We start from the raw sequence: 22,770 nt of genomic DNA on the forward strand, positions 1-22,770 counted from the left end.
TCTAAGAAGATGAGAGGCTTGAAAAGGTGCGGAATCTCTTTGAGAGCACGTGCTTTGCAGAAGCTTTGTGAAGTCAATGGTTCAGAAGATCCACCTTTATCGAAACTCATAAATTCGTTGCCCATTGCTTATTCTTCCAATGTCTCGAAGCTATACTCAATTCCATTAACTTTAAAAGAACTTGAGATAATTTTTGCTATTTGTGATACTTCCCCACAAGATCTGGAAACTGTTGAATCCATTATCGATAATTTGATAACACCGTACTTTGTGGACTGTTCAAAACATAAATTTACTGATGTTGTAACAAGTAAATTCAAGAACAATGGGTTCAAGAACCCATTAGAAGTATTGTGCCATAAGATGACATTTTTCTTATTGAGAGCTAGTACCAAGTTTTCTAGTTTAACTGGTAAGGTGAACAGACTTTTCAGCGAGTATTTGAAAACTATACAATCCACACTATCGGTCAATGCTCTAGTGTCTTTCCTTGGCCATATGGAAGCAATGGCTGCCGGTATCCAAAAATCTGACAGAATCACTCAATTCCATTGGGAATTAGTGTTCCATTTGATCCAAATTTTGAACTCTGAGTTTTTGTTGAAGGCTGAAACGGTGTTGTCGCAATCGGTATCAAATGATATTTTAGTTGACTATTTCGATAATCATCGTGAAATTTGTGCTCTGAGATTTGTCCATTTGTTGGCTAAGGTCCAGGTGAATCTGCTAACTGTTGTGTTTGATGTGAAGAATCACGAAAACTTGTCCGAGTACCTATTGATAATCCAGGACCTTGAATACCAGGAAGAAACAGGTAACGAAGAGTATGTGAAATTCAAACAAATCACCGTGGAAAACTCTAGAGAGTTGAACAAAATTGCCTCTAACGCTGCTAAAATCATAACATTAGTTGACGATGGTGCTCCTTACATGAACTTGCAGACGTACAATACAGTTTCATTAGCATACAGGTGTAAAGTCAGCAACATGGAGATTCTCGCGTTCTCATTATTTATTGATGAACACGAAAGCGGTATGTTATCTACCAAATTGATCTCTATCTCCATTCAAGAAATTGAAACGTTACACGCCACCATTCGCTTAGAAAGTCCTGAAGTTTTGAAAGCAATTGTTAATGTCGCATCGTTGATGAATTTCTTTACCGATAGATTATCGGCTCGGTTGCTGAATGTCTTCCCCTTGATTGTGTCTTCTCAACAGATCAGCACGGAATTAGTAACACAATTGTCTGCTAACTTTGCTATTGGTTTGAAGCCATTGAGCGAAGATGCTATTGTAGGCACTATTTACTCGCTTAATAATTTGTTGGCGGTGACAAAGGATGGCTCCCCAGTTCCCCTATTGAAAGAGCGTAAGATGACAGTTTCCGATATGAATGAACTAGATAAGATGTTCCCAAGACAAAGAAAGGCTAATACTTTCACTTCGTTAAATGATATGAGAGTTTACCTTGGCGCTGAGAATGACAACAGCAGCACTGCTTCCTTAGTCCTCAGCAAAGTGGCCGAAGCAGAAGAAAAAACTTTGTTTGATACATCTAACACACATTATCATGATCAGTTATTCAAAAATGCAGTCATGGCATGTGTTACAGTGGCCAGGTACTACGGTGATCAAGCTATTTCTGCATTGGCAATAACAATCCTAACTCAAAAGTTTAGGGCCCTTTCCACTAAATCCGACAGATTGATCCTTGAAGGATTGGCTCACATTTTGCCATTTGTGGCGGATAATGAGTTCAGAATGCTATGCAAGTTTTACAACTCGGTTAGTTTACAATCCTTAAAGGAGGAAAACACAGACATACTAGATGCGGTGTTGTCTGCTAGAGTGATCATTAGCAAAGAGCTCAAGAATGGTACAAAAGGTGCTTCTTACATGTACTATTTGAGAAGCATTTTGGATATTATTGTCAGTAGGGGTGATGTTGAGAAATTAGAACACCACAGGTCACACCATGAAATTTCCAAGGTCGCCGAACAAATCGCCTTTTTCTTGAAACCATTGGCATTACTGTTACCAGTTCCTGGTGAAGATGTGTCTATCAGAGATATCTTGGGAAAAGATGCTGTAACAACTTCCGCTTTCCGTAATATTTGGTTCAACATGGTTATTCATGGGTTCCATATCAAATCTGATATGGCATTGAAGTTCAGAAGGGAACTAGAGATTATTGCATATAACTCCCCTCCTCTCGTATCGGATTTCCCTTCAAACAATAAGGAAACCACATTGGAAATGAATACTATTTTACGTCGTGGTTCATCTAATCATAACGTTAAGGCCCAAAAGTCTTCAATTCAACATATCCTTTCCTCGAATGTTATCGCAACAAGAACTATTTCAACCACGAAAATCATGTTCTTAGCTGCATCGTTTTTCCTTGAAAGCATTCGTTGCGATATTGGCGACTGTTCAACAATTTTGGAATATTTCTCAGATTCAACTATTGTTAATACTAATTTGGATAGATTCCTTGGACCAATCGCCATTAATTTGAATAATAAATATTTACAAACTGTTCCAACTGGCGATCTAAAGCTATTTTCCGCGAAAAAGAGTTCCGGTGAATTGAAGAAGATGTTCTTAATGCTGACACATAGAGACCTCTTTCTTCAAGACTGCGCTTTCCAATGCTGTGATATCTTTATCAAAAAGTTGCCTTCAAGCTTATGCCATCATGACTCACTTTATGCATTGTTGGATTCACTAAGCATGCTGTTTGATAGTGTATCTGATTTTGAGACAAGAAAGTACGATCCGAGATTCGAGTTTACCTTGAGAACTAGTGGTATCAAAGTGTTGTTAACGGATTCTGAAGAGTGGAGAAAATCCACTTTTGAAAGATTAGTTATTGCCGCTAGGGAATGGACCAAGATCTTATTACGTACTTCTAATCAAGATGGTAAGATCTTACTACAGTCATATATTACCGACGTTACTGATTTGCAGAACACCAACAGTGTAGAATATGGTGTTTCTTTTGCTCTTGAACTAGCAGGTACGATTTTATCTGCCGACCGTGAGCTATCAAAAATCGGTTATACCAACATAAACGTGAAACCAAACAGTTTGTCAGGATTCTTGTCACAACATGCATGGAGATCTAAAATTCTCACCGAAAGAAGTACCATGTCTTCTCCTGAAGACATTAACACCGAACGTGTTAATTTGAAGAACAGTATTGTGACGAAGTTAGTTGCCAATCAAGAGATAGACGATGTCTCCATTACGGACTTCTTAAGTCTATGCGGTGTCTTGCTTATTATGAGACGAGGCGAATCAGCGTCCCTAATTTATGACCTTGTATCTATTCCCTTCCAAACGTTCCACAGCAATACTATGAAAGTGGCTACAAATGTTTGGCTTTCGTTCATCAAGGAGCGTAAAGATGTTGCACATTTGCTTGTCTCTGAAATCGCCACATTTTGGTGTAAATCCATCAATGATAAGTTCGGGTTGTACAACCGTTCCATTGATAAGCAGGATGTTGAATTTGTGAAGATGGAATACAAACCTTATGATATGGATGCAATCAAAAAGGAAAATAAGAGAGTAAGTGGGGTGTTGAAGCCTCATTTACACGTAATTAGATTCTTTGCATCCCATTTCGAAGCTACCGTATACGAAAGTGATCATCTTTTGAAGTTATTCACCCATGTAGCGTATCATGGTGTTTCTAACCTAGAGCATGCTAGTTTACATCCATTTGCAAGAATGGTCCGTCATGAGCTAATTAGGTTTGCTATCTTAGTATTACTAGTCAATGAGAAGAAGAACACAAGCGACGTGAAAAAACTAGCTCAAGCGCTTGTCAAGGGTGCTTTGTCTTGGTTTAAAGTTCGTCCAACTTGGCCACTAGGAGGCAATGAAGCAAAAATCAAGGCCGATTTAACTCTAATGGTTGATTTATATCAGCAATTCAAAAACCACTCCCAGTTATTAGTAAAGCATACTGGGAACTCTTACGTCCTATTGGAGTATTTCATGCTGAACGAGGTGTTCCTCTTGCGTACATGGTTAAAACCATTTGCTAAGCACGAAAATGAAGATCTAAAACTTCCAGCTGAACTAGTTTCACATGCCTTCTCCTTGGATTGCAATTTAGCTGTGAATTTATGTGAACGATTCAACAATGAGACAAAATACACCGATAAGCTTGGTAAGCTCATTAGGAAGAACCCTGTGGACAGTTGTCATGTCCACACTGCGATGACGTATTTATTAAAAGAATGTGGCCCCGGAGCAACAGAGCATTCCGTCCCACATGAAGTTGTGTATTGGGTACCAGTCTCACCGTTATCATCGATCAACCTATTCTTACCACCATGGAATAGGAACAGATTCTTGTTGCAATACAATTTACGTGCATTGGAATCGCATGACGTAGAGAACACATTCTTCTACGTACCTCAAATTGTTCAATGTCTAAGACACGACGAGGACCAATACGTAGCGAGATTCATTCTCGACACCGCGAAGATCAGTCTTCAATTCTCTCATCAAATCATTTGGAACATGTTAGCAAACGAGTACCAGGACGACGAGGCTACCATAGAGGATCCAATAAAGCCCACCCTGGAACACATTAGGGCAAAGATGATTGATACGTACGATGACGAGGCAAAACAATACTACGAGAGAGAATTCACCTTCTTCAACGATGTTACCAGCATTTCTGGTAAATTGAAACCTTACATCAAGAAGACAAAGGCGGAGAAGAAAGCCAAAATTGACGAAGAGATGAGTAAGATTGTAGTTCAGAAGGACGTCTACTTGCCAAGCAATCCAGATGGAATTGTCGTTGATATCGACAGAAAGAGCGGTAAGCCTTTACAATCGCATGCCAAGGCTCCCTTCATGGCCACGTTCAGAGTGAAAAAGGACGATTCTGAGGAGAAATGGCAGAGTGCCATTTTCAAAGTTGGTGACGATTGTAGACAAGACGTGTTGGCGTTACAACTGATCTCTTTGTTCAGATCCATTTGGTCACACATCGGACTAGACGTGTACGTCTTCCCCTACAGAGTCACTGCCACTGCACCAGGGTGCGGTGTCATCGACGTCTTACCAGACTCCATATCAAGAGACATGTTAGGCCGTGAAGCTGTGAATGGATTATACGAATATTTCATCAGTAAATTCGGTAACGAGAGTACCATTGAATTCCAAAGAGCAAGAAACAACTTCGTGAAATCCTTAGCCGCTTACAGCGTCATCTCCTACCTACTACAATTCAAGGATAGACACAACGGTAATATCATGTACGACTCACAGGGCCATTGTCTACACATTGATTTCGGTTTTATATTCGATATCGTGCCTGGGGGAGTGAAATTCGAAGCCGTGCCCTTCAAGCTAACAAAAGAGATGGTCAAAGTCATGGGCGGTAGCCAACACACCCAGGCGTTCAGCCAATTCGAAGATCTATGCGTTGCAACTTTCCTAGGTATAAGACCCTACATGAACGTGATCATCGATGGAATAGTACCCATGCTAGAGAGCAGCTTACCCTGCTTTAAAGCACAAAAGACAATCAAGAACTTGAGAAACAGGTTTGTTCCGGGTAAGTCTCCTCAGGAAGCCGCCCAACATATGAGACAGTTGATCCGCCGGTCCTACGAATCGATGTTTACAAAGGGTTACGATGAGTTCCAAAGGTTGACGAACGGAATTCCATATTGAAGAGTGGAAAAAAAACAACAACAACAACAACAACAACAACCATGCCCGATCCTCGGGCATGGTCTCCATACCGTACCACTCTGTTACCCTGCAAACCGAACTTCGGTCATCCCAAGTTCGGTAAACTATTTTACCTTTTCCGATCCTCGGCCTTGGTCCATATCTCCACCGCCCTCGCCCCCGAAACAAAAACAAAAGCAAGGATGTATGGAGAAACCGAAGCCGCTCTTCATCCTTTTTTGCCTCGCCCATCATCGGCCCCTTCGACAAACGAGCGTAAAATGCCCACTGGCCAATCACAATCGGTCCTGGCCCCAGCTCACATAATCACCCGTACGTACCATTCTAAGTATCTCACCACCCTTTAACCGCGCTGCGCAGAAACCCCCGCGCCCTTTCATTTCCTATCCTTTATTCCCCTTTAAAACTCCATTTATTCAGTCGTTTCGACTCGTCCGCTACTGGCACTTCTACCGCTCGCTACTACAGCTTAGAACCATCATTTGGCTTTAACAGCTTTTGAAATTTTTTTTTTTTTTCTCCCTCTCTGGTTTATTCTGGTTTCATTATTTTTTACAGGCTTTCCTGTTTCAATCCCTCAGTGAATGATCAAATGGATCAAATGATGACTGTAAAAACAGTGGGCAAAGCATTATACCGTGATGTAATTTTTAGTTTTTTAATTAATACTGGCTAAATGTGTTGAAGATTTTGGCATTATATATATAATATAGCATTATCGGTTTGTTAGATTCTTCTTTTCCTTGGAGTTATTCAATTTGTTTCTGTATTTATTAGGTTCAGCGGTTTTTTTTTAGTATTTTCAGTTTTTAATAGTATTACATCTATCAAGGATTAAACCCCGCTTAAACTGCACTGAGATAATGTTGTCTGCTCGTGTTGCCTTGAAGAAGCAAGGAGTCGTTAGACAAGGAGTCATCAGACACTTGGCTACCGGAGTCTCTAGTACTATGACTAGAGACTCTAAAGTTCATCAAAATTTGTTGGAAGACCATTCCTTCATTAACTATAAACAAAACATTGAGTATGTCAATATCGTCAGAGAAAGACTAGGACGTCCATTGACATACGCAGAAAAGATTTTGTACGGTCATTTGGATGATCCTCATGGTCAAGAAATCGAAAGAGGTGTTTCTTATTTGAAATTGAGACCAGATCGTGTTGCTTGTCAAGATGCTACCGCTCAAATGGCTATCTTGCAATTCATGTCAGCAGGTTTACCTCAAGTTGCTAAGCCATTGACTGTTCACTGTGACCATTTGATTCAAGCTCAAATTGGTGGTGAAAAGGATTTGAAGAGAGCCATTGATATCAACAAGGAAGTTTACGATTTCTTGGCTACTGCTACTGCTAAATATAATATGGGTTTCTGGAAGCCAGGTTCCGGTATTATCCATCAAATCGTTTTGGAAAACTATGCTTTCCCAGGTGCTTTGATTATTGGTACCGATTCGCATACTCCAAATGCTGGTGGTCTAGGTCAATTGGCTATTGGTGTTGGTGGTGCTGATGCTGTCGATGTCATGTCCGATTTGGCATGGGAATTGAAGGCTCCAAAGATTATGGGTGTTAAGTTGACCGGTAGAATGAACGGTTGGACTTCTCCAAAGGATATTATTCTAAAGTTGGCTGGTATCACTACCGTCAAAGGTGGTACTGGTAAGATTGTTGAATATTTCGGTGACGGTGTTGACACTTTCAGTGCTACTGGTATGGGTACCATCTGTAATATGGGTGCTGAAATCGGTGCCACTACATCCGTTTTCCCATTCAACAAGTCTATGATTGACTATTTGGATGCTACTGGTAGAGACAAGATTGCTCAATTCGCTCAATTGTACCACAAGGATTTGTTGTCCGCTGATGAAGGTGCTGAGTACGATGAAATCATCGAAATCGATTTGAACACTTTGGAACCATATGTCAATGGTCCATTCACTCCAGATTTGGCTACTCCAATCTCTAAGATGAAGGATGTCGCTGTCAAGAACAACTGGCCTCTAGAAGTTAAAGTCGGTCTTATCGGTTCTTGTACCAACTCTTCTTACGAAGATATGTCCAGAGCTGCTTCCGTCGTTAAGGATGCTGCTACCCACGGTCTAAAATCTAAGTCTATCTTCACTGTGACTCCAGGTTCTGAACAAATCAGAGCTACCATCGCTAGAGATGGTCAATTGGAAACTTTCAAAGAATTCGGTGGTACCGTTTTGGCTAACGCTTGTGGTCCATGTATCGGTCAATGGGACAGACAAGATATCAAGAAGGGTGACAAGAACACCATTGTTTCCTCTTTCAACAGAAACTTCACTGCTAGAAACGATGGTAACCCAGATACTCACTCCTTCGTTGCCTCTCCAGAAATCACTACCGCTTTCGCCATTGCTGGTGATTTGAGATTTAACCCTCTAACCGACACTTTGAAGGACAAGGACGGTAACGAATTCATGTTGAAACCACCAACTGGTGTTGGTTTGCCAGTTAAGGGTTACGACCCAGGTGAAAACACTTACCAAGCTCCACCAAAGGACCGTTCTTCCGTTACTGTCCAAGTTTCTCCAACGTCTGACCGTCTACAATTGTTGAAACCTTTCAAGGCTTGGGATGGTAAGGATGCTTTCGATATGCCAATCTTGATCAAATCTCTAGGTAAGACCACCACTGACCATATCTCTATGGCTGGTCCATGGTTGAAGTACAGAGGTCATTTGGAAAACATTTCAAACAACTATATGATTGGTGCTATTAACGCTGAAAACAAGAAGGCTAACTGTGTCAAGCACCACTACACTGGTGAATACGCCGGTGTTCCAGACACTGCTAGAGCTTACAGAGATGCAGGTATCAGATGGGTTGTCATTGGTGGTGAAAACTTCGGTGAAGGTTCTTCTCGTGAACACGCTGCCTTGGAACCAAGATTCTTGGGTGGTTTCGCTATTATTACCAAATCCTTCGCAAGAATTCACGAAACTAACTTGAAGAAACAAGGTATGTTGCCTTTGAACTTTGCTGAACCAGCTGCTTACGACAAGATCAACCCAGATGACACCATCGACATCTTGGGTTTGACTACTCTAGCTCCAGGTAAGAACTTGATCATGAGAGTTCATCCAAAGGAAGGTGAAGCTTGGGAAACCCCATTGTCTCACACTTTCAACGCTGAACAAATCGAATGGTTCAAGGCCGGTTCTGCTTTGAACAGATTGGCTAACGCCAAGAAGGCTAAGAACTGAATAGATCAAATTTTTCAAGTATAAATTTGACCTCTTCTCTTCTTTTGGTTCAATCAACATCAAAAACAAAGCACAAATTTCCCTCCCACTTACAACCCCCCCATATTATTTATTTCTAACTCTTCTTTTATCCATCGTTTTTTGCACTTTCACATCTGCTCTTAGAGACCATTCAAATATTCCCTAAGATTTCAAAGATTTGATATCATCAAATACAATTAAGAAAAAGATTGATTGAGAAGATACTAGTAGTAGTATACTAGAAAAACCAAAACCATAAAAACCCTTTAACGAAAAAAAAAATACCAACACACATTCTTCATTTTATTATTATTCACCCTGTCTATCTCAACATTATCATTTTTTTTTCATATCATAAAGTATCATATCATTCGTATTATCTCTCTATCTCTTTCTTTTTCTTTCCCTTAGTATCGGCTTATCCGAGCTATACCATCGAACTTCACCAAAAACACGAAAAAGATGACATTACACACTTTATGCAGGATGTTAACCCACCTCTAATAACTTATTTATTTATTTTTGACGTTATGAAATACACATACATGCTTATCTTAACTACTTCTTTTGACTCATACCAGTTTGTTGCCGCTTATGACGCATTCGGCCGCATCTTCTTAGTAACAGCCAGACAAAGAATTGTGACTCAGCGCATGATATCCAACTGAAAACAGGAAAGCGATGCTAGTAAAAGCACATATACCTTGCAGTATCTGCAGCAGCAAAATATGCAGATTTTGTCGATTCGGAGCTATATGGAACTCCAACGGAACTATGTAGATCTCCAAACTCATTACTTGGTTGCTAAAACTTTTTTTTTTTTCCCTTTCGGCCTATATAAAATGGTCGAAATTCATTGTACGATGCCCATCACATACGGCTAGTAAACAAACTTGCATGTAAAATCAAGCTTAAAGGTTAAAGTTAGCCAAGAAAAAGGAAGGTATCGAAGCACCAAAGAGAAGTTCAATATTCGAACGAGCGTTAGCAAGGGTATGAACTGTAGTATTTGTGTACTTCTTCGATAGGGTTTTTGTTTTTTTATTTGAGAGAGATAGGATGGTAGAAAAAGATCTGGAAGTTAGCGACCAGAAGAGCAGAGAGAAAGATGCAGCATTTTATCAGGAAGAAGCTATGGTGAATGAAACAGAAAAATATAATGAATCCGTGGATTATAACAAGATTCAAATTCCGGACGGTGGATACGGCTGGGTTGTTTGTATGTGTTACTTTTTCCTTAACTTTTGTACGTGGGGTTCCAATTCTGGGTTTGCCATTTATTTGTCATATTATCTAGAAAGTAATCGATTCCCAGGAGCTACGAAATTGGATTTTGCTGCTATTGGTGGGTTAGCTTTTGGTGCTGGGTTAATATTTGCACCATTAATTAATTATTTTGTGATTAAGACCAGTGTGAAAACATCCATTGCTGTTGGGATTGTTTTGCAAGGTGCTGCGTTGTTGCTATGTGCATTTGCGACAAAATTATGGCAAGTGTTTTTGACACAGGGTTTATTGGTATCGTTTGGGTTAGCATTCATTTCTATTCCGGCAACTAACATCATCTCTCCATGGTTTAGAAGAAAAAGGACGTTGGCTCTTGGGATCGGTGCGTCAGGCTCAGGATTAGGTGGTATTCTTTTCAATTTGGCAATGCAAAGGATTGTCGAAGTGAAGTCATTGAAATGGGCATTGATCTCTCAATGTATTATCAATTCTGTGTTAAGTACCGTTGCTCTATTATTAATTAGAACAAGAGATAACGTTGTGCGTGAAACGGCTAAGGAAATGCCCAAATTTTTTGAGTTATCCCTACTGAAGAACGCTGCTGTATGGTTCTTGATTTTTTACGTGAGTTGCACAATGTTGGGATACGTTGTACTATTATATTCACTTAGTGCCTTCGCCGTATCCCTAGGTTACTCACAGAAACAAGGTTCCATTGTCTCTTGCATGATCAGTGTTGGTGGATTTGTCTTTCGACCAGCTGTTGGTCATGTTGCTGATAAATACGGGCCTGTAACTGTGGGGATCATAGTTCATGCTATTGTTGGTATCATATGTCTTGCCATGTGGATCCCATGCAGAAATCTTGCCACTGCCATTGCATTCGGGCTCCTATCCGGTGCATTAATGGGTAGTATCTGGCCATTACAAACAAGTATCATTTCCAGAATCGGTGGTCTTAACAAGTTACCAGCCATTTATTCTTTCACCTGGCCTTGTATCGGCATGATGTCCATTGTTTCCCCAATCATTGGTCTAAGACTACGTAGTAACGATCCAACAGTTGCCAACCAATACGTGAATACAGCCATTTTCTCCGGTATGGGATATTTCGGAGCTGCATTTTTCCTATGGATGATTCGTGGGTATCTAATAGCTCGTGACAAGCTCGCCATGGTTGCAAAGACAGGTCACGACGATGGTGAATTGCATTTACACGTCACGATTCCGGAACTCTTGAAAGGTCTACTGACAATCGGACGACTACCAAGAAAAGTTTGATGTATATAATAGAAAAAGATATACTAAAACAAAACCTAATAATATGCATGTATATTCTAGTATAATTCAATGCTATACTATAATTGCTCACACTCATTGTTGCAATGCTTTCGTAAGTGCGATGCTTAGCATACATTTTGCCCAAATCACCAAGGTATTGGTATCCGAAGAGTTGTATTTCCAACAGAAATCGCTGCTTTAGCTCAGTTGGGAGAGCGTATGACTGAAGTTCATAAGGTCCTGTGTTCGATCCACAGAAGCAGCATTTCTTTTTTATTTTTTTTATCGATTCTCTTTTCTTCTCATCACGTGAAAGAAAACGCCAAACTTTCAATAAAATTACGCGTTATCACGAAGAACGAGGTGTAGTAAGAACGCTTTTTTTCTTTTGGCTGAAAAAACGATGAGTTCTTAGGTATGGAAATTGAAATATTGGAATTAGAATCTTGTTTCAATTCGAATTAAACAGTGGATTAACTCTTCTTCATGAAAGAAAGTCAATTGTATAGAATCAAGTATTCATCATTACGAAATAAGTGCGAGTTGTTGTGAATCAGCGGTAGCGGTTTGGTAAAGACGATACAAGTCTTAAAAGGAGAAGGCCGTCAATTATTTAAACTTGGGAAAGTATCGAATTGAGTTATTTACAGACACACTGGTTTCTTCGATTTCACTTCCCTTTTTTGACCATTATACTTGAAACGAGTGTCCTCAGTGACAATTGCAATTGACATTAATACGTGTTCTTAATTGACCATTGTTTGATAATTTGTTTTCATTTTACCGTTCCAAATGAAAGAGGGTGCTAAGGAACTGAAATATGCACAAAAAGTGCAGATCCATAATTATTATGTTGCTTTAAAACAATTCTTTGAGGTTACCGGTGGTAGCCATGATAGATCAATGACATCGCGTGCTCAGAAAGCACGTTCAAAGCTGTTAAAACTTTCTTCGTCACAGTTTTTCGAGTTGAGTACTGACGTCAGCGACGAATTGCAAAGACGAATTGATGAATCACAGCCACAACATGACTATTTAGTTCCTAATGAAAGTTTCCATGCAAAGAGGAACCAGGCAAGACAAAAATTGGCGAACTTATCCAATGCGAGATTTAATGATTTGGTCGATGATATTCTTTTCGAAATCAGAAGACGTGGGTTTGACACGTTACCTGAACCAGAAGAAGCAGATTATCAGGAATTCCCAAATGCTGATACTGATGAAGATTTTAATTCGAATGACAAGGCAGAGGTCTCCTCTCCTGCATTACACGTACTTGATTCTAAGCCATCGCCAATTGTACCTAGCAGTATAAATAATACGTCGGTGGAAAAATTACCAGAAGATGAGAATTCTGCACTTAATGCAACTTTGCAGACTTCTACAGTCATTCCAAAGACAGCATCAATCGACTGGAGTTCAGATGAAGAGGATCACAAACCAGAAGCTGATGAGAAGGAATTAGCTAGTGAAGACAATGACGTTATTAAGATAGATAGAGCGTTTTCACTAAATCAGTCCCCGGTCATTATTCCAGATGAAACACAAAGCCCACCTCAACCTACAGCTTCCTCACCTGTGGGAAATAGAAGTCCGATTTCCATAGATGACCATTTCACGTTCTCAGAGAGACCGTTATCACAATCCAGTGAGGCTAGAACTCCATTGGCTCAAACTGCTGCCACTACAGCAATGGCTGCAAGTGCTGGGTTGTCGCCTTTCACCAGTAATAAAAATAAAATGGGATCCTTGTCTCAATCGGTAGAACGTAACAAAGATCGTGATATAGAGCTATTAGTTCTGGAAGGGAATAAGTTGGACAGTACCATTACAACTTTGGAGAGAGAAAAATCAGAACTTTTGAATCAATTAGATGAATTGAAGACCAATAATCAACGATTAACAGAAGAAGTTCAGCAATTGAAACAGAATGCCGACCAATCAAGTACTACTAAAGCTCTAGATAGTAATTTCCAAAAGGGAATGTCCGAAATGACTACTCAACTAAATCAACTGTCAATAGAAAACGAAGAACTCAAACAAGAAAAACTAGAACTTCAGCTGCAATTGAAAAATATACAGTCTCCAGTTAAATCGATTGACGGTAAATCAGGGAAGGATGCTGCCTATTGGAAATCAAAGTATGAAGACGCTTTTGCTGAAAAACCTGTCAGAACAAGCTCTTCTTCTATGGCCCCCATTTCAAACAAGCAACTTTTCCCTGAAACTAGTATAATACCGTCAAATCTCATCGACGACTTGGATTCCAAGTTATCACAAATACTAAGCCTCATTGTGTCACCTGAACCTCCAGTTTTGTTTTTATTCGAGAACATTGCTTCCATTTCAGAATATTGTTCAAAAATTTTAACTTTAGTTCACTCCCCAGATACAAAGACCATGAGACTAGTGTTAGAGAACACAATATCACATGCTATCACATCTGTGCGTTACTTCAGCAGCTATAAAACTCCATTATCAAGAGTTATTCTTGAAAATTCTGTTTCAGAAATCTCATTTGCAATCTATGATTTGGTTAAGACGGTAAATGGCGGATCCAATAACGATGAAATATTCACATCAAATAAATCTGGTGATCAACTGGATAGTCCACTTGGCCTCTCCATGCAAAATAGACAAACCTCGAATAACTTTGCTAAAGGTTTACACGAGGGAAGTGTTTTAGACAAACCATCACTTCTTCCTTCTCGGGCTGATAGCGTTGAAATGTCTCCGGTCAAACCTTTGAAAATTACCCAGAAAAAAAATACCGACGACGCGTCATCAAGGCCTGTTTCAGTTAGAAAGCCCTCTGGAACTGGCTTATTTACAGCAATGCTTAATGGGGGTATGAAGAAAGATAACGCATCAAAGAAATCCAAGAATATATTGCAGTTAGAATTACCTCTGGATAACAATTCCAAATCGGAAAGCAATGCTCCTATAATCGAACGCAGAGAATTGAAGACCATTGATGCAATTAAGTCTGCTTCAGCCAGCAATTCACTTCTACCTACTTCGCCACTTGCCAAAAAATCATCAGCAGTTGTTCCTTCTGACTTTAAAGACCCAAATCCTTTTGAGTTATCATCTCCAGAAAAGGGAAAGCTATTGCAAAATATTAATTCTGACATATACAACAGCAATGATGAAGAAACTGAAAGCGAAAGTGTAGAGGAGGAGGACGATGGGAATTCTACATATGAAGTGTTAAGACAAACCATGAAGCAAAAGCATCTACAAGAAGAAAACGGAACCAACGAAGAAAAAAATTTGAAAGGAATTTTTTCGCCAGTGGTACATCCACAACCTATTGAAGTTTCAACAGAGGATGTCGACTTAAATGAGAAGTCATTCAATTTTGAATCTGAAGAAAATGCTAAATCTGAATCTGAATCTGTACCTTCGATAACTGTAAACAAAAAGAATATAAAACTCGTTCCTATCCCTGCCGTTACTCCAACTTTGAAACAAAAAGAGCCATCCCCATCACCTACTGCCGAATTGGTTATTTCTCCATTAAGGCCTATAGTAACTGCTTCTGATAATTCAAAAGTTAATGACGATCAGAAGGCCGTCGATGCCAACAAAAGCGAGTCAGAAACTAAAGAAATCGCAGAACAATCAGAAACTGGTGAAACTGACGACGACATTGAATTTGACGTTGATGCGTTTGACATTGAAAATCCTGACAATAGTCTTTCTGACTTATTGCTATACCTAGAATATCAGACAATGGATGTTATAAACACAATTCAATCGTTATTGAGCAGTATTAAGTTACCTAAATCCACTGCTGGAGAACTAAGAACCGAATCAAATGCTATCAATCAAGTAATAAGGCAAATGGTGGAAGCTACAAGTGTTTCCATGAACCAAAGCCGTAATTCTCAATTGAAAGAACATGGTTCATGGGTTGTTCAGAGTTTAGATGACTGTCGTCGTAGAATGACCATACTTTGTCATCTTAAACCAGACGGTATTGTAGTAGCGCACGAGGGGGACGAAGAGTTCGCAGATAAGCATTTCAAACAACGTTTAGCTGGTATTGCATTTGATGTAGCAAAGTGTACCAAAGAATTGGTAAAGACTGTGGAAGAAGCTAGTCTTAAGACCAACATTGAGTATTTAAATGCTAAGCTTTCCAAGTAAATTACCAGCAAAAAACATCCCTTCTATGAAGTTATATATGTATTTATATACATGTATTGTATTATGTACTTTTCTTAATCTGTTTTTATTTTGTATGTTAACATTTAATTAATGATAGATTTAGTTGTAAATTTATGTACGTCTATATTTCTAGAGATACATGAGATATATACAGTGCGCGCGTTTCTTTCGAGGTTCATTTTTAATTGAAGTGTGACGATGGAGTGTCGTTAAAAGGTTATGCTTTTCATGCTTTTGGTAAATTCATTATAATAAAACGTTGAAATTGAGCAGGGATGAAAGAGTAGATTAAAACACCACATTGACCAAGAGCTGTGATTGAAACTTCCGTTTCGAAATATATATATACAAGTTTTGAAAGCTCTTTCCCAACTCCGATGGAGACCATTCACTCGAGTGCTTTTTATTGATGTCGAAGTCTATTGTGTATTCCATTTCTCTTTCTTTCCTGTCGTGTAAAATTAGACATAATATTATAACTTCTCGGTCGTATCCCTGTTTGCTAACAAACTTTCAGATATCTTCGTTAGGGAATCACTATTGTCGCTGAATAGTTCATGCAACACGTATTCGGTGGCCTTGTCTTGACCGTGCAATAGATAGACACTGCCGACCACAGAATTTAGCACAGTTTGTAGCACGGTATACTCACCGTTATATTTGTGACTTTTTTGAGTGTCTCGTTTGTTCCAAAACACTAATTTATCTAGGTTTCTCCTTTGCAAAAATTCAGCCGTACTCTGTTTGGATATTAACATTTTAGAACTTCCCTTCCCAAGCATACCGAAATTTAGTCCGTTAATAACAGGTTCAGACTGTACGCTTTGTGATAGTTGCCTTTCAGAAACAGGTAGACCCAAGGAATGAAGACAAGCTTGATATTTCACAAAATGACCACCGATAATAGACAATTTCTGATTGTATGGTTTAATACCTTGGGCAAACGACTTGTGAGTCAAACATTGTGTAATGATGTCGTCTGGCAAGTCAATACCATATTTTTCCAAATTCAAACCTTGCTTAACAGTAGATACATGGCCATCCTTGACAAGAGAATCATAGTGCAAACCGTGTGGATTCTTCAAAGACTCAACTGGGTCTCTTTTCAAACCACGTACCCTAGTCCCAACGTGTAGATAAGAACCATTACGCACGCCGAATTTTGTGCTTAAGTTAAGACCAATTTTGGTTAAGGACATTATTCCAGAAGTAAAAAAATACTGTCTGAATGGTTTCTGTCTGGTATTTTCACAATTCAATCTTCCTCGACCGAATATCAACAGATTGTAATTACACAGGACACAAATATTAGAATTATTGAATCTTAATTCTAACAGTTTAGTCCTTTTAACTACGATTCAAACTGTTTCTTTGTAGTTTTTCGACTCGAGGCAGCGATCCAAATTTTGAAATTTTTCAAAATTTTTCAGATCACTCCAAACGAGGTCATCGCTGTGTCTAAGTGCTATCTTGTATGATGGGAATACATGCAATATCAAGGCATTAGGTACTGTTATCAAGGGAATATGGTCATTATGGGCTGGTATTATGAGGGCTTAATACCAGCTGTATCTTAAAGTAAGCTTTGCTGCATCTTTATGCCTTGAGAAGTACTTTTATATCGATTTTTACACTTATTGTACCCTAAGTTTTGTGAAAAGAAACGCTTCAGTAAGATCAATTTTAATTGAAAAAACTGCAATTAGATGTAGGCGATGAGATGAGATGAGATGAGATGAGAGAGTAGTAAGAGATTGATTATATCACTCACAGTGGTTTACTATCGAATTTATTCTCATTACTAAGTAACTTCTCACAGGCCAATACTAGCACCGCTAATTAACATGGATATCTTTAGAGTCTTGACTCGTGGAGCTAGCATAAGGAAGAATGGTGATTCTAATAGAACACAGTCTGCAGACTTTAGCATGGCTAATGAAAAGAAGAGTAAGACAGCTGGCAGCTCAAGTACACCAGCTAGAGATGAACAACAATTGACTAAGGAGTTGGATTTTTTCCGTAATAAGAAAATCATGAATAAGGTAAAGTCTGAGTCAACCAAAGGTGAAGGTGAAGACGAAGTACAAGAAGATAATCAAGAAGAAGACGAAGATCATGCTGATGACGAGACTGAGTTATCCGGGAAAATTATCACGAAACAAGATGCGTTAAAGTTACGTAAATCTTATCAAGGGAATGTTTCAGGGAATAGTGTTCCTTTGCCCATCGGTTCTTTTGAAGACTTGATCACAAGGTTCCAATTCGATAAGAGATTGTTAAACAACCTCATAGAAAATAACTTCACTGAACCAACTCCGATTCAAAGTGAATCTATACCGATTTTGTTGCATGAACGTGACATGATCGCTTGTGCTCCCACAGGTTCTGGTAAAACGTTGGCATTTTTGATCCCACTACTGCAACAGATAATCAACGATAAAACCACAGTTGGTCTTAAAGGTTTAATTATATCCCCAACAAAAGAACTTGCGAACCAGATCTTCATCGAATGTTCCAAATTAGCGAACAAGATATACTTGGACAAGAAAAGACCTCTGCAAGTTGCCCTACTTTCAAAATCATTAAGCTCAAAATTAAAGAATAAAGTTATCAGTGAGGACAAGTACGATATTATCATTTCTACTCCCTTGAGATTGATTACTGTGGTTCAGGAAGAAGCCTTGAATTTGGGTAAAGTGAAACATTTAATATTTGATGAAGCGGATAAATTATTCGACAAGACATTTGTGGAACAAACTGATGATATCTTGAGTTCATGTACTGATCCACATCTCCGTAAAACAATGTTCTCTGCCACTATACCATCCAACGTGGAGGAAATCGCCCAAACCATCATGAACGATCCTATCAGAGTCATTATCGGTCACAAAGAAGCAGCAAATATCAACATTGATCAACAATTAGTATTCTGTGGTAACGAGGAAGGTAAACTTATAGCCATCAGGCAATTGGTTCTTGAAGGTGAATTCAAACCTCCAGTAATCATCTTTTTGGAATCTATTACAAGAGCCAAGGCATTGTTCCATGAATTGCTATATGACAAGTTGAATGTGGACGTGATCCATGCCGAAAGAACTCAAGTTCAAAGAGATAAAATTATCGAAAGATTCAAGTCTGGAGACCTTTGGTGTTTGATCTGTACCGATGTGTTGGCTCGTGGTGTCGACTTCAAAGGTGTGAATCTGGTCATCAATTATGATGTTCCTAGATCAGCTCAGGCGTATGTGCATAGAATCGGTAGAACAGGTAGAGGTGGTAGATCCGGTAAAGCCATTACTTTTTACACGAAACAAGATTCTTTGGCAATTAAACCAATAATAAACGTGATGAAGCAAAGTGGATGTGAAGTCTCAGAGTGGATGCAAAAGATTTCTTCCATGTCCAAAAGAGAGAAGGAATCATTGAAAAAGGGTAAGGGTCATGTGGAGAGGAAACAAATCAGTACTGTTCCTAAGGTTGTAAAACAAAAAAAGAGACAAAGAAGAGAAATGATCGAAGCTTCAAAGAAACGGAAACTCTCTGTATCGGATGCCGAGGAAGAAGCTGGCAACGATTCGACCTAACCTCAGGATAACCCCTGTTGCTTATTTCCAATATCAAATGTTCGAATTAAGTCATGATGATATACATATAATTAAAGCGTCGCAGAATCCGTATGTATATTACATATAGACGATACATATATATAGTCTTTTAACACTTCATCTGGGAAACCAGAGTAAAAGTCGCTTTATTTTTAGGTTGTTTTTTTCTTGGCTGGAAATGAATATAGTGTTGTTTGTAGTTGTTAAAATTTCGTTCGTATGTTACTGAATATGCTTTTAAAATTGATACGGTCGGCCTCTCAATCAATTCCATTTTTAGTGGTGAGTAGAGTAGTTACGGTAACCAACAACCTTTCTTCTACCGATAATTTCACCCAATGAGTATAAACCTAACAATTGCACGCCGAAAGCACCGATCTTAACGGCTTGGTCCTTTTCAATGTTCTTCAACAAGTTAACAACTTGTTGAGGCTTATCAGCATAACCCAAAGCTTGTCTGTACAATCTGGTGTAGACCATTTCAAAGTCCGAGAAGTTTGGTGGCTGTAGACCTTCCTTAGTGTAGACCTGCTTGGATAATTCAGCAGTAACCTTACCGTAGTAAACGGTCTTGGTCAACAGTGATTGTGTCTTGTGTGTCAAAGAAGAAACTAAAGATTGGACTCTGGAAATCATTGCTGCTCGACTTTTATCTATTGAATACACTAAACCAACCAAGCTAGAAGTGTGAGACCTTGTAATCTTCTATCAATTGACTCTTGACTTGATGCTTTAGTTCGATATCTCTTCATGTTTGGTTCAATTCAATGAAAATTTTGAGGGAAAAGATCAACAGTATTACCCGGACATTTGAAATATCCGGCCAATCATATTTGAGAACCGTTGACTTAAACGTAAGTGAAGAGTACTTCACTTCTTGTAAAGCTTATGAATAGCGGTGGTTTACTCCATGGCTGGTCTGTATGCCTTATGGGTTTCTGTTAAGGTTACTGTGACCCCGTTTTACCCTGGCCATTGATGTCTTTAAGAGTTATTATCATAATTAAAAGAATTAAGATGGTTTATGGATGACTATATGAGAAAAACTATAAGGTGATGACTTCCATCAACGTTCGATAACATCGTCCAAGTTTTGCCTCACTTTACTTTTGTTAGTTTCCGATCTGATTGATTCGATCTTTGCTATGATTTGAGATTGCACAGCTTTCATTTCCCGTGGGTTAGCATCTTGCCATTCCCTTAATTTGTAGGTTTGACCCGATAGATCCCAGTATATACCTCTTACCGTGGTATATATGCCGTGTCTTCCTTCCCATAGTGGGTAACAGCACACACAGAATGCAGTGAAGAAGATCCAAATGATTAGGACACAGACCCAACCGGTAAAGAACTTTTCAGAGAAGATGTATCCGGTACCATACATTGGCATTGGCCATAGGACCATAAATGAAATAGCGAAAAAGATGGCCAAATATCCAGCAATCTTACTAGCTCTGCTTAGATACTGACTCTCTTCTTCAGCCATTCTTTCAATGGTTTCTCTTGGGATTTCGTCTACAGTTGTTATCACGGTTTTCACAGCTTGCAATTTCTCGGCATCTTGATTGTTACCAACACTGTCAGAATCAGAGACAGAGACTTCGTTTCCCTCGGCTTCAAGTAACTCTTCTTCTTCATCAGCTCTGGTAATGGTCTTAAGGATCTCCCAGTCGAAATTTTGTGGTTTGAAGATGTAAGTCAACAATGGTATCGTAATCAATGGTGATAATAGAGCAACAATGTTACCAGTTAGCATTGGATCATCTTCAAAAGTGGTACTGACGGTGATTTCACCGTATAAGGATTTGGTGCATACTAACCAGGACATAATTGCAAGACTTGTTCCGATAATTGGCGATGCTACCACTGCTACTAAGTTTTGGGCATCCCAAAACAATGATAGCGCACAAGGGATCACTGCAGATGAAATAATGATACCCATTAACTCGTAAAGATAACCCATACTGATTCCTGCGTAATACAAACCGGTAGCGAAACCACTCATAATTAAACCAAATACGATACAACTGATGTGAGAGGAGAATATTAATTGTTTACCTGTGGCCTTTGGTTTCAAATAAGATCTGTAAATATCGTAAGTGAAGATAGATGAGACGGCAATCAATTCAGCTGACATGGCACTTGTAACAGCCATGAAAACCAATAACAACGAAGCGACAGCACCACCTTTACCCAATAATGTAACAGCCGCAGTTGGCAGCACAAGACCAGCACTAACTTGCTCTGCAGTTAGCCTTTCTGGATAAGTTGGGAAGTTTGGAGAAGATTCCAATGCCACACAGGCCAAACCCATAGCAAGGGAAATTAAATTTGGAATAGCGATCCAGGATAGCCCACCAAGAACGTAACCTGGTAAAGCTGCTGCCGGGGATGAAGAAATAGCTTTATTCCAGTAACCAGCATCCAAGAAAACGGTACCGAAGTTACCGACAATGTTTATAACAAAGAAGATACCACCAGAACGAGATCTCATTGTCAAATACTCACCACCAGCATTACCCTCGATTGGATGTGCTTTGGCTGCTTCTCTAACTAGATCGTACACTGCCTTCGGAGACCCAAGTTGGCTATTCGTGGCGTAAACTGTGAATGCGAAAATCATGATAATTACAATGATAACGATCGTATGAACATAATCGGTCAAGAACGTAGCTTTTATACCACCGAAGATCGTATACAATACGACACCAACTGGCAATAAGAAACATGCGGCGACAGTGTGCATCCCCGTTAAATCTGACACAACTGCAGAACCACCGGTCAAAAGCATCGCAGTGACCAAAACGTTAGTCGCTAAAGCATAAAACATGTAACAAAAATGCCCAATGGTCCCGTATCTGGCCTTGATAATTTCCAAATAAGTGTGTGCATTTGGCGCCCTTTGCTTACATTTAATTGCCAATGCACTGAATAAGATGACTTGGTACCCTGCGCCTGCAGCATAGAAATAGCCACCAGAGATACCGACTTTATAAACCATGGTTGTAGATTGCAACAAAGTGGCTGCCCAGGTCCATGAACTGACAACAGCGGCAGCAATTAAACCAGTCTTAACTGATCTACCGGCAGTAGCGAACTCTTCAGCAGTGATAATTTCCTTTTGATAACGTCTTAGCACATATGTGGTCAAAATCATTGCAAAAGCGAAGACAAAACCCAATCCTACAACAACTGCATAACCTGCGCCTTGTGGCAGCGGAGCTTCCATGACTGCCATATTTACTGAGTTATGCTTTTGCTTGATTTTTGGTAGTATATACTATTCTTAACTAAGGGCATCTCAAATTCTGATTCCAGTGCTGTTTCTAATGTTAAGTCCAACCTTTTTATAACATTGTCCGACTCAACTCAATGTCTTATCAACCTATTCAGTTTCTTGTGCTCTAGTGTGTCCGGATATCAGCATACTATCTCATTGGTTATATGTGGGAACCTTCATTAAATCAAAGGCCGGCCTACGAGCATTCTCTCTTTATCGACTTCTG

At 39.3% G+C, this 22,770-nt stretch overlaps 8 protein-coding genes and 1 non-coding gene across 9 annotated transcripts; 6 read left to right on the plus strand and 3 right to left on the minus strand.

Moving 5' to 3' along the window:
- Positions 1 to 9: 9 nt before the first annotated feature.
- On the plus strand, positions 10 to 5,706 carry STT4 (1-phosphatidylinositol 4-kinase STT4; the record flags this gene model as incomplete). The annotated part of the gene is made up of 1 exon (XM_452973.1): positions 10 to 5,706. One exon carries the CDS (start codon positions 10 to 12, stop codon positions 5,704 to 5,706), a length of 5,697 nt encoding a protein of 1,898 aa, XP_452973.1.
- An 884-nt stretch (positions 5,707 to 6,590) lies between these two features.
- On the plus strand, positions 6,591 to 8,957 carry ACO1 (aconitate hydratase ACO1; the record flags this gene model as incomplete). The annotated part of the gene is made up of 1 exon (XM_452974.1): positions 6,591 to 8,957. The coding sequence occupies one exon, from the start codon at positions 6,591 to 6,593 to the stop codon at positions 8,955 to 8,957; it is 2,367 nt and encodes a 788-aa protein (XP_452974.1).
- A 1,080-nt stretch (positions 8,958 to 10,037) lies between these two features.
- Positions 10,038 to 11,486, plus strand: KLLA0_C17336g (MCT family MFS transporter; the record flags this gene model as incomplete). Its single annotated transcript, XM_452975.1, has 1 exon — positions 10,038 to 11,486. The coding sequence occupies one exon, from the start codon at positions 10,038 to 10,040 to the stop codon at positions 11,484 to 11,486; it is 1,449 nt and encodes a 482-aa protein (XP_452975.1).
- Positions 11,487 to 11,678: 192 nt separating this feature from the next.
- KLLA0_C17358r lies at positions 11,679 to 11,751 on the plus strand. The gene has a single exon. It is a non-coding gene; the product is annotated as a tRNA-Phe (tRNA).
- A 527-nt stretch (positions 11,752 to 12,278) lies between these two features.
- Positions 12,279 to 15,638, plus strand: KLLA0_C17380g (uncharacterized protein; the record flags this gene model as incomplete). Its single annotated transcript, XM_452976.1, has 1 exon — positions 12,279 to 15,638. The coding sequence occupies one exon, from the start codon at positions 12,279 to 12,281 to the stop codon at positions 15,636 to 15,638; it is 3,360 nt and encodes a 1,119-aa protein (XP_452976.1).
- Positions 15,639 to 16,132: 494 nt separating this feature from the next.
- MRPL15 (mitochondrial 54S ribosomal protein mL57) lies at positions 16,133 to 16,858 on the minus strand (the record flags this gene model as incomplete). The annotated part of the gene is made up of 1 exon (XM_452977.1): positions 16,133 to 16,858. One exon carries the CDS (start codon positions 16,856 to 16,858, stop codon positions 16,133 to 16,135), a length of 726 nt encoding a protein of 241 aa, XP_452977.1.
- Positions 16,859 to 17,503: 645 nt separating this feature from the next.
- On the plus strand, positions 17,504 to 19,243 carry ROK1 (RNA-dependent ATPase ROK1; the record flags this gene model as incomplete). Its single annotated transcript, XM_452978.1, has 1 exon — positions 17,504 to 19,243. One exon carries the CDS (start codon positions 17,504 to 17,506, stop codon positions 19,241 to 19,243), a length of 1,740 nt encoding a protein of 579 aa, XP_452978.1.
- Positions 19,244 to 19,540: 297 nt separating this feature from the next.
- Positions 19,541 to 19,900, minus strand: ATP20 (F1F0 ATP synthase subunit g; the record flags this gene model as incomplete). The annotated part of the gene is made up of 1 exon (XM_452979.1): positions 19,541 to 19,900. One exon carries the CDS (start codon positions 19,898 to 19,900, stop codon positions 19,541 to 19,543), a length of 360 nt encoding a protein of 119 aa, XP_452979.1.
- Positions 19,901 to 20,330: 430 nt separating this feature from the next.
- Positions 20,331 to 22,502, minus strand: DUR3 (Dur3p; the record flags this gene model as incomplete). The annotated part of the gene is made up of 1 exon (XM_452980.1): positions 20,331 to 22,502. The coding sequence occupies one exon, from the start codon at positions 22,500 to 22,502 to the stop codon at positions 20,331 to 20,333; it is 2,172 nt and encodes a 723-aa protein (XP_452980.1).
- Between the last annotated feature and the right edge of the window lie 268 nt (positions 22,503 to 22,770).

This window comes from Kluyveromyces lactis (assembly GCF_000002515.2).
Source record: "Kluyveromyces lactis strain NRRL Y-1140 chromosome C complete sequence".
NCBI lineage: Eukaryota > Fungi > Ascomycota > Saccharomycetes > Saccharomycetales > Saccharomycetaceae > Kluyveromyces > Kluyveromyces lactis.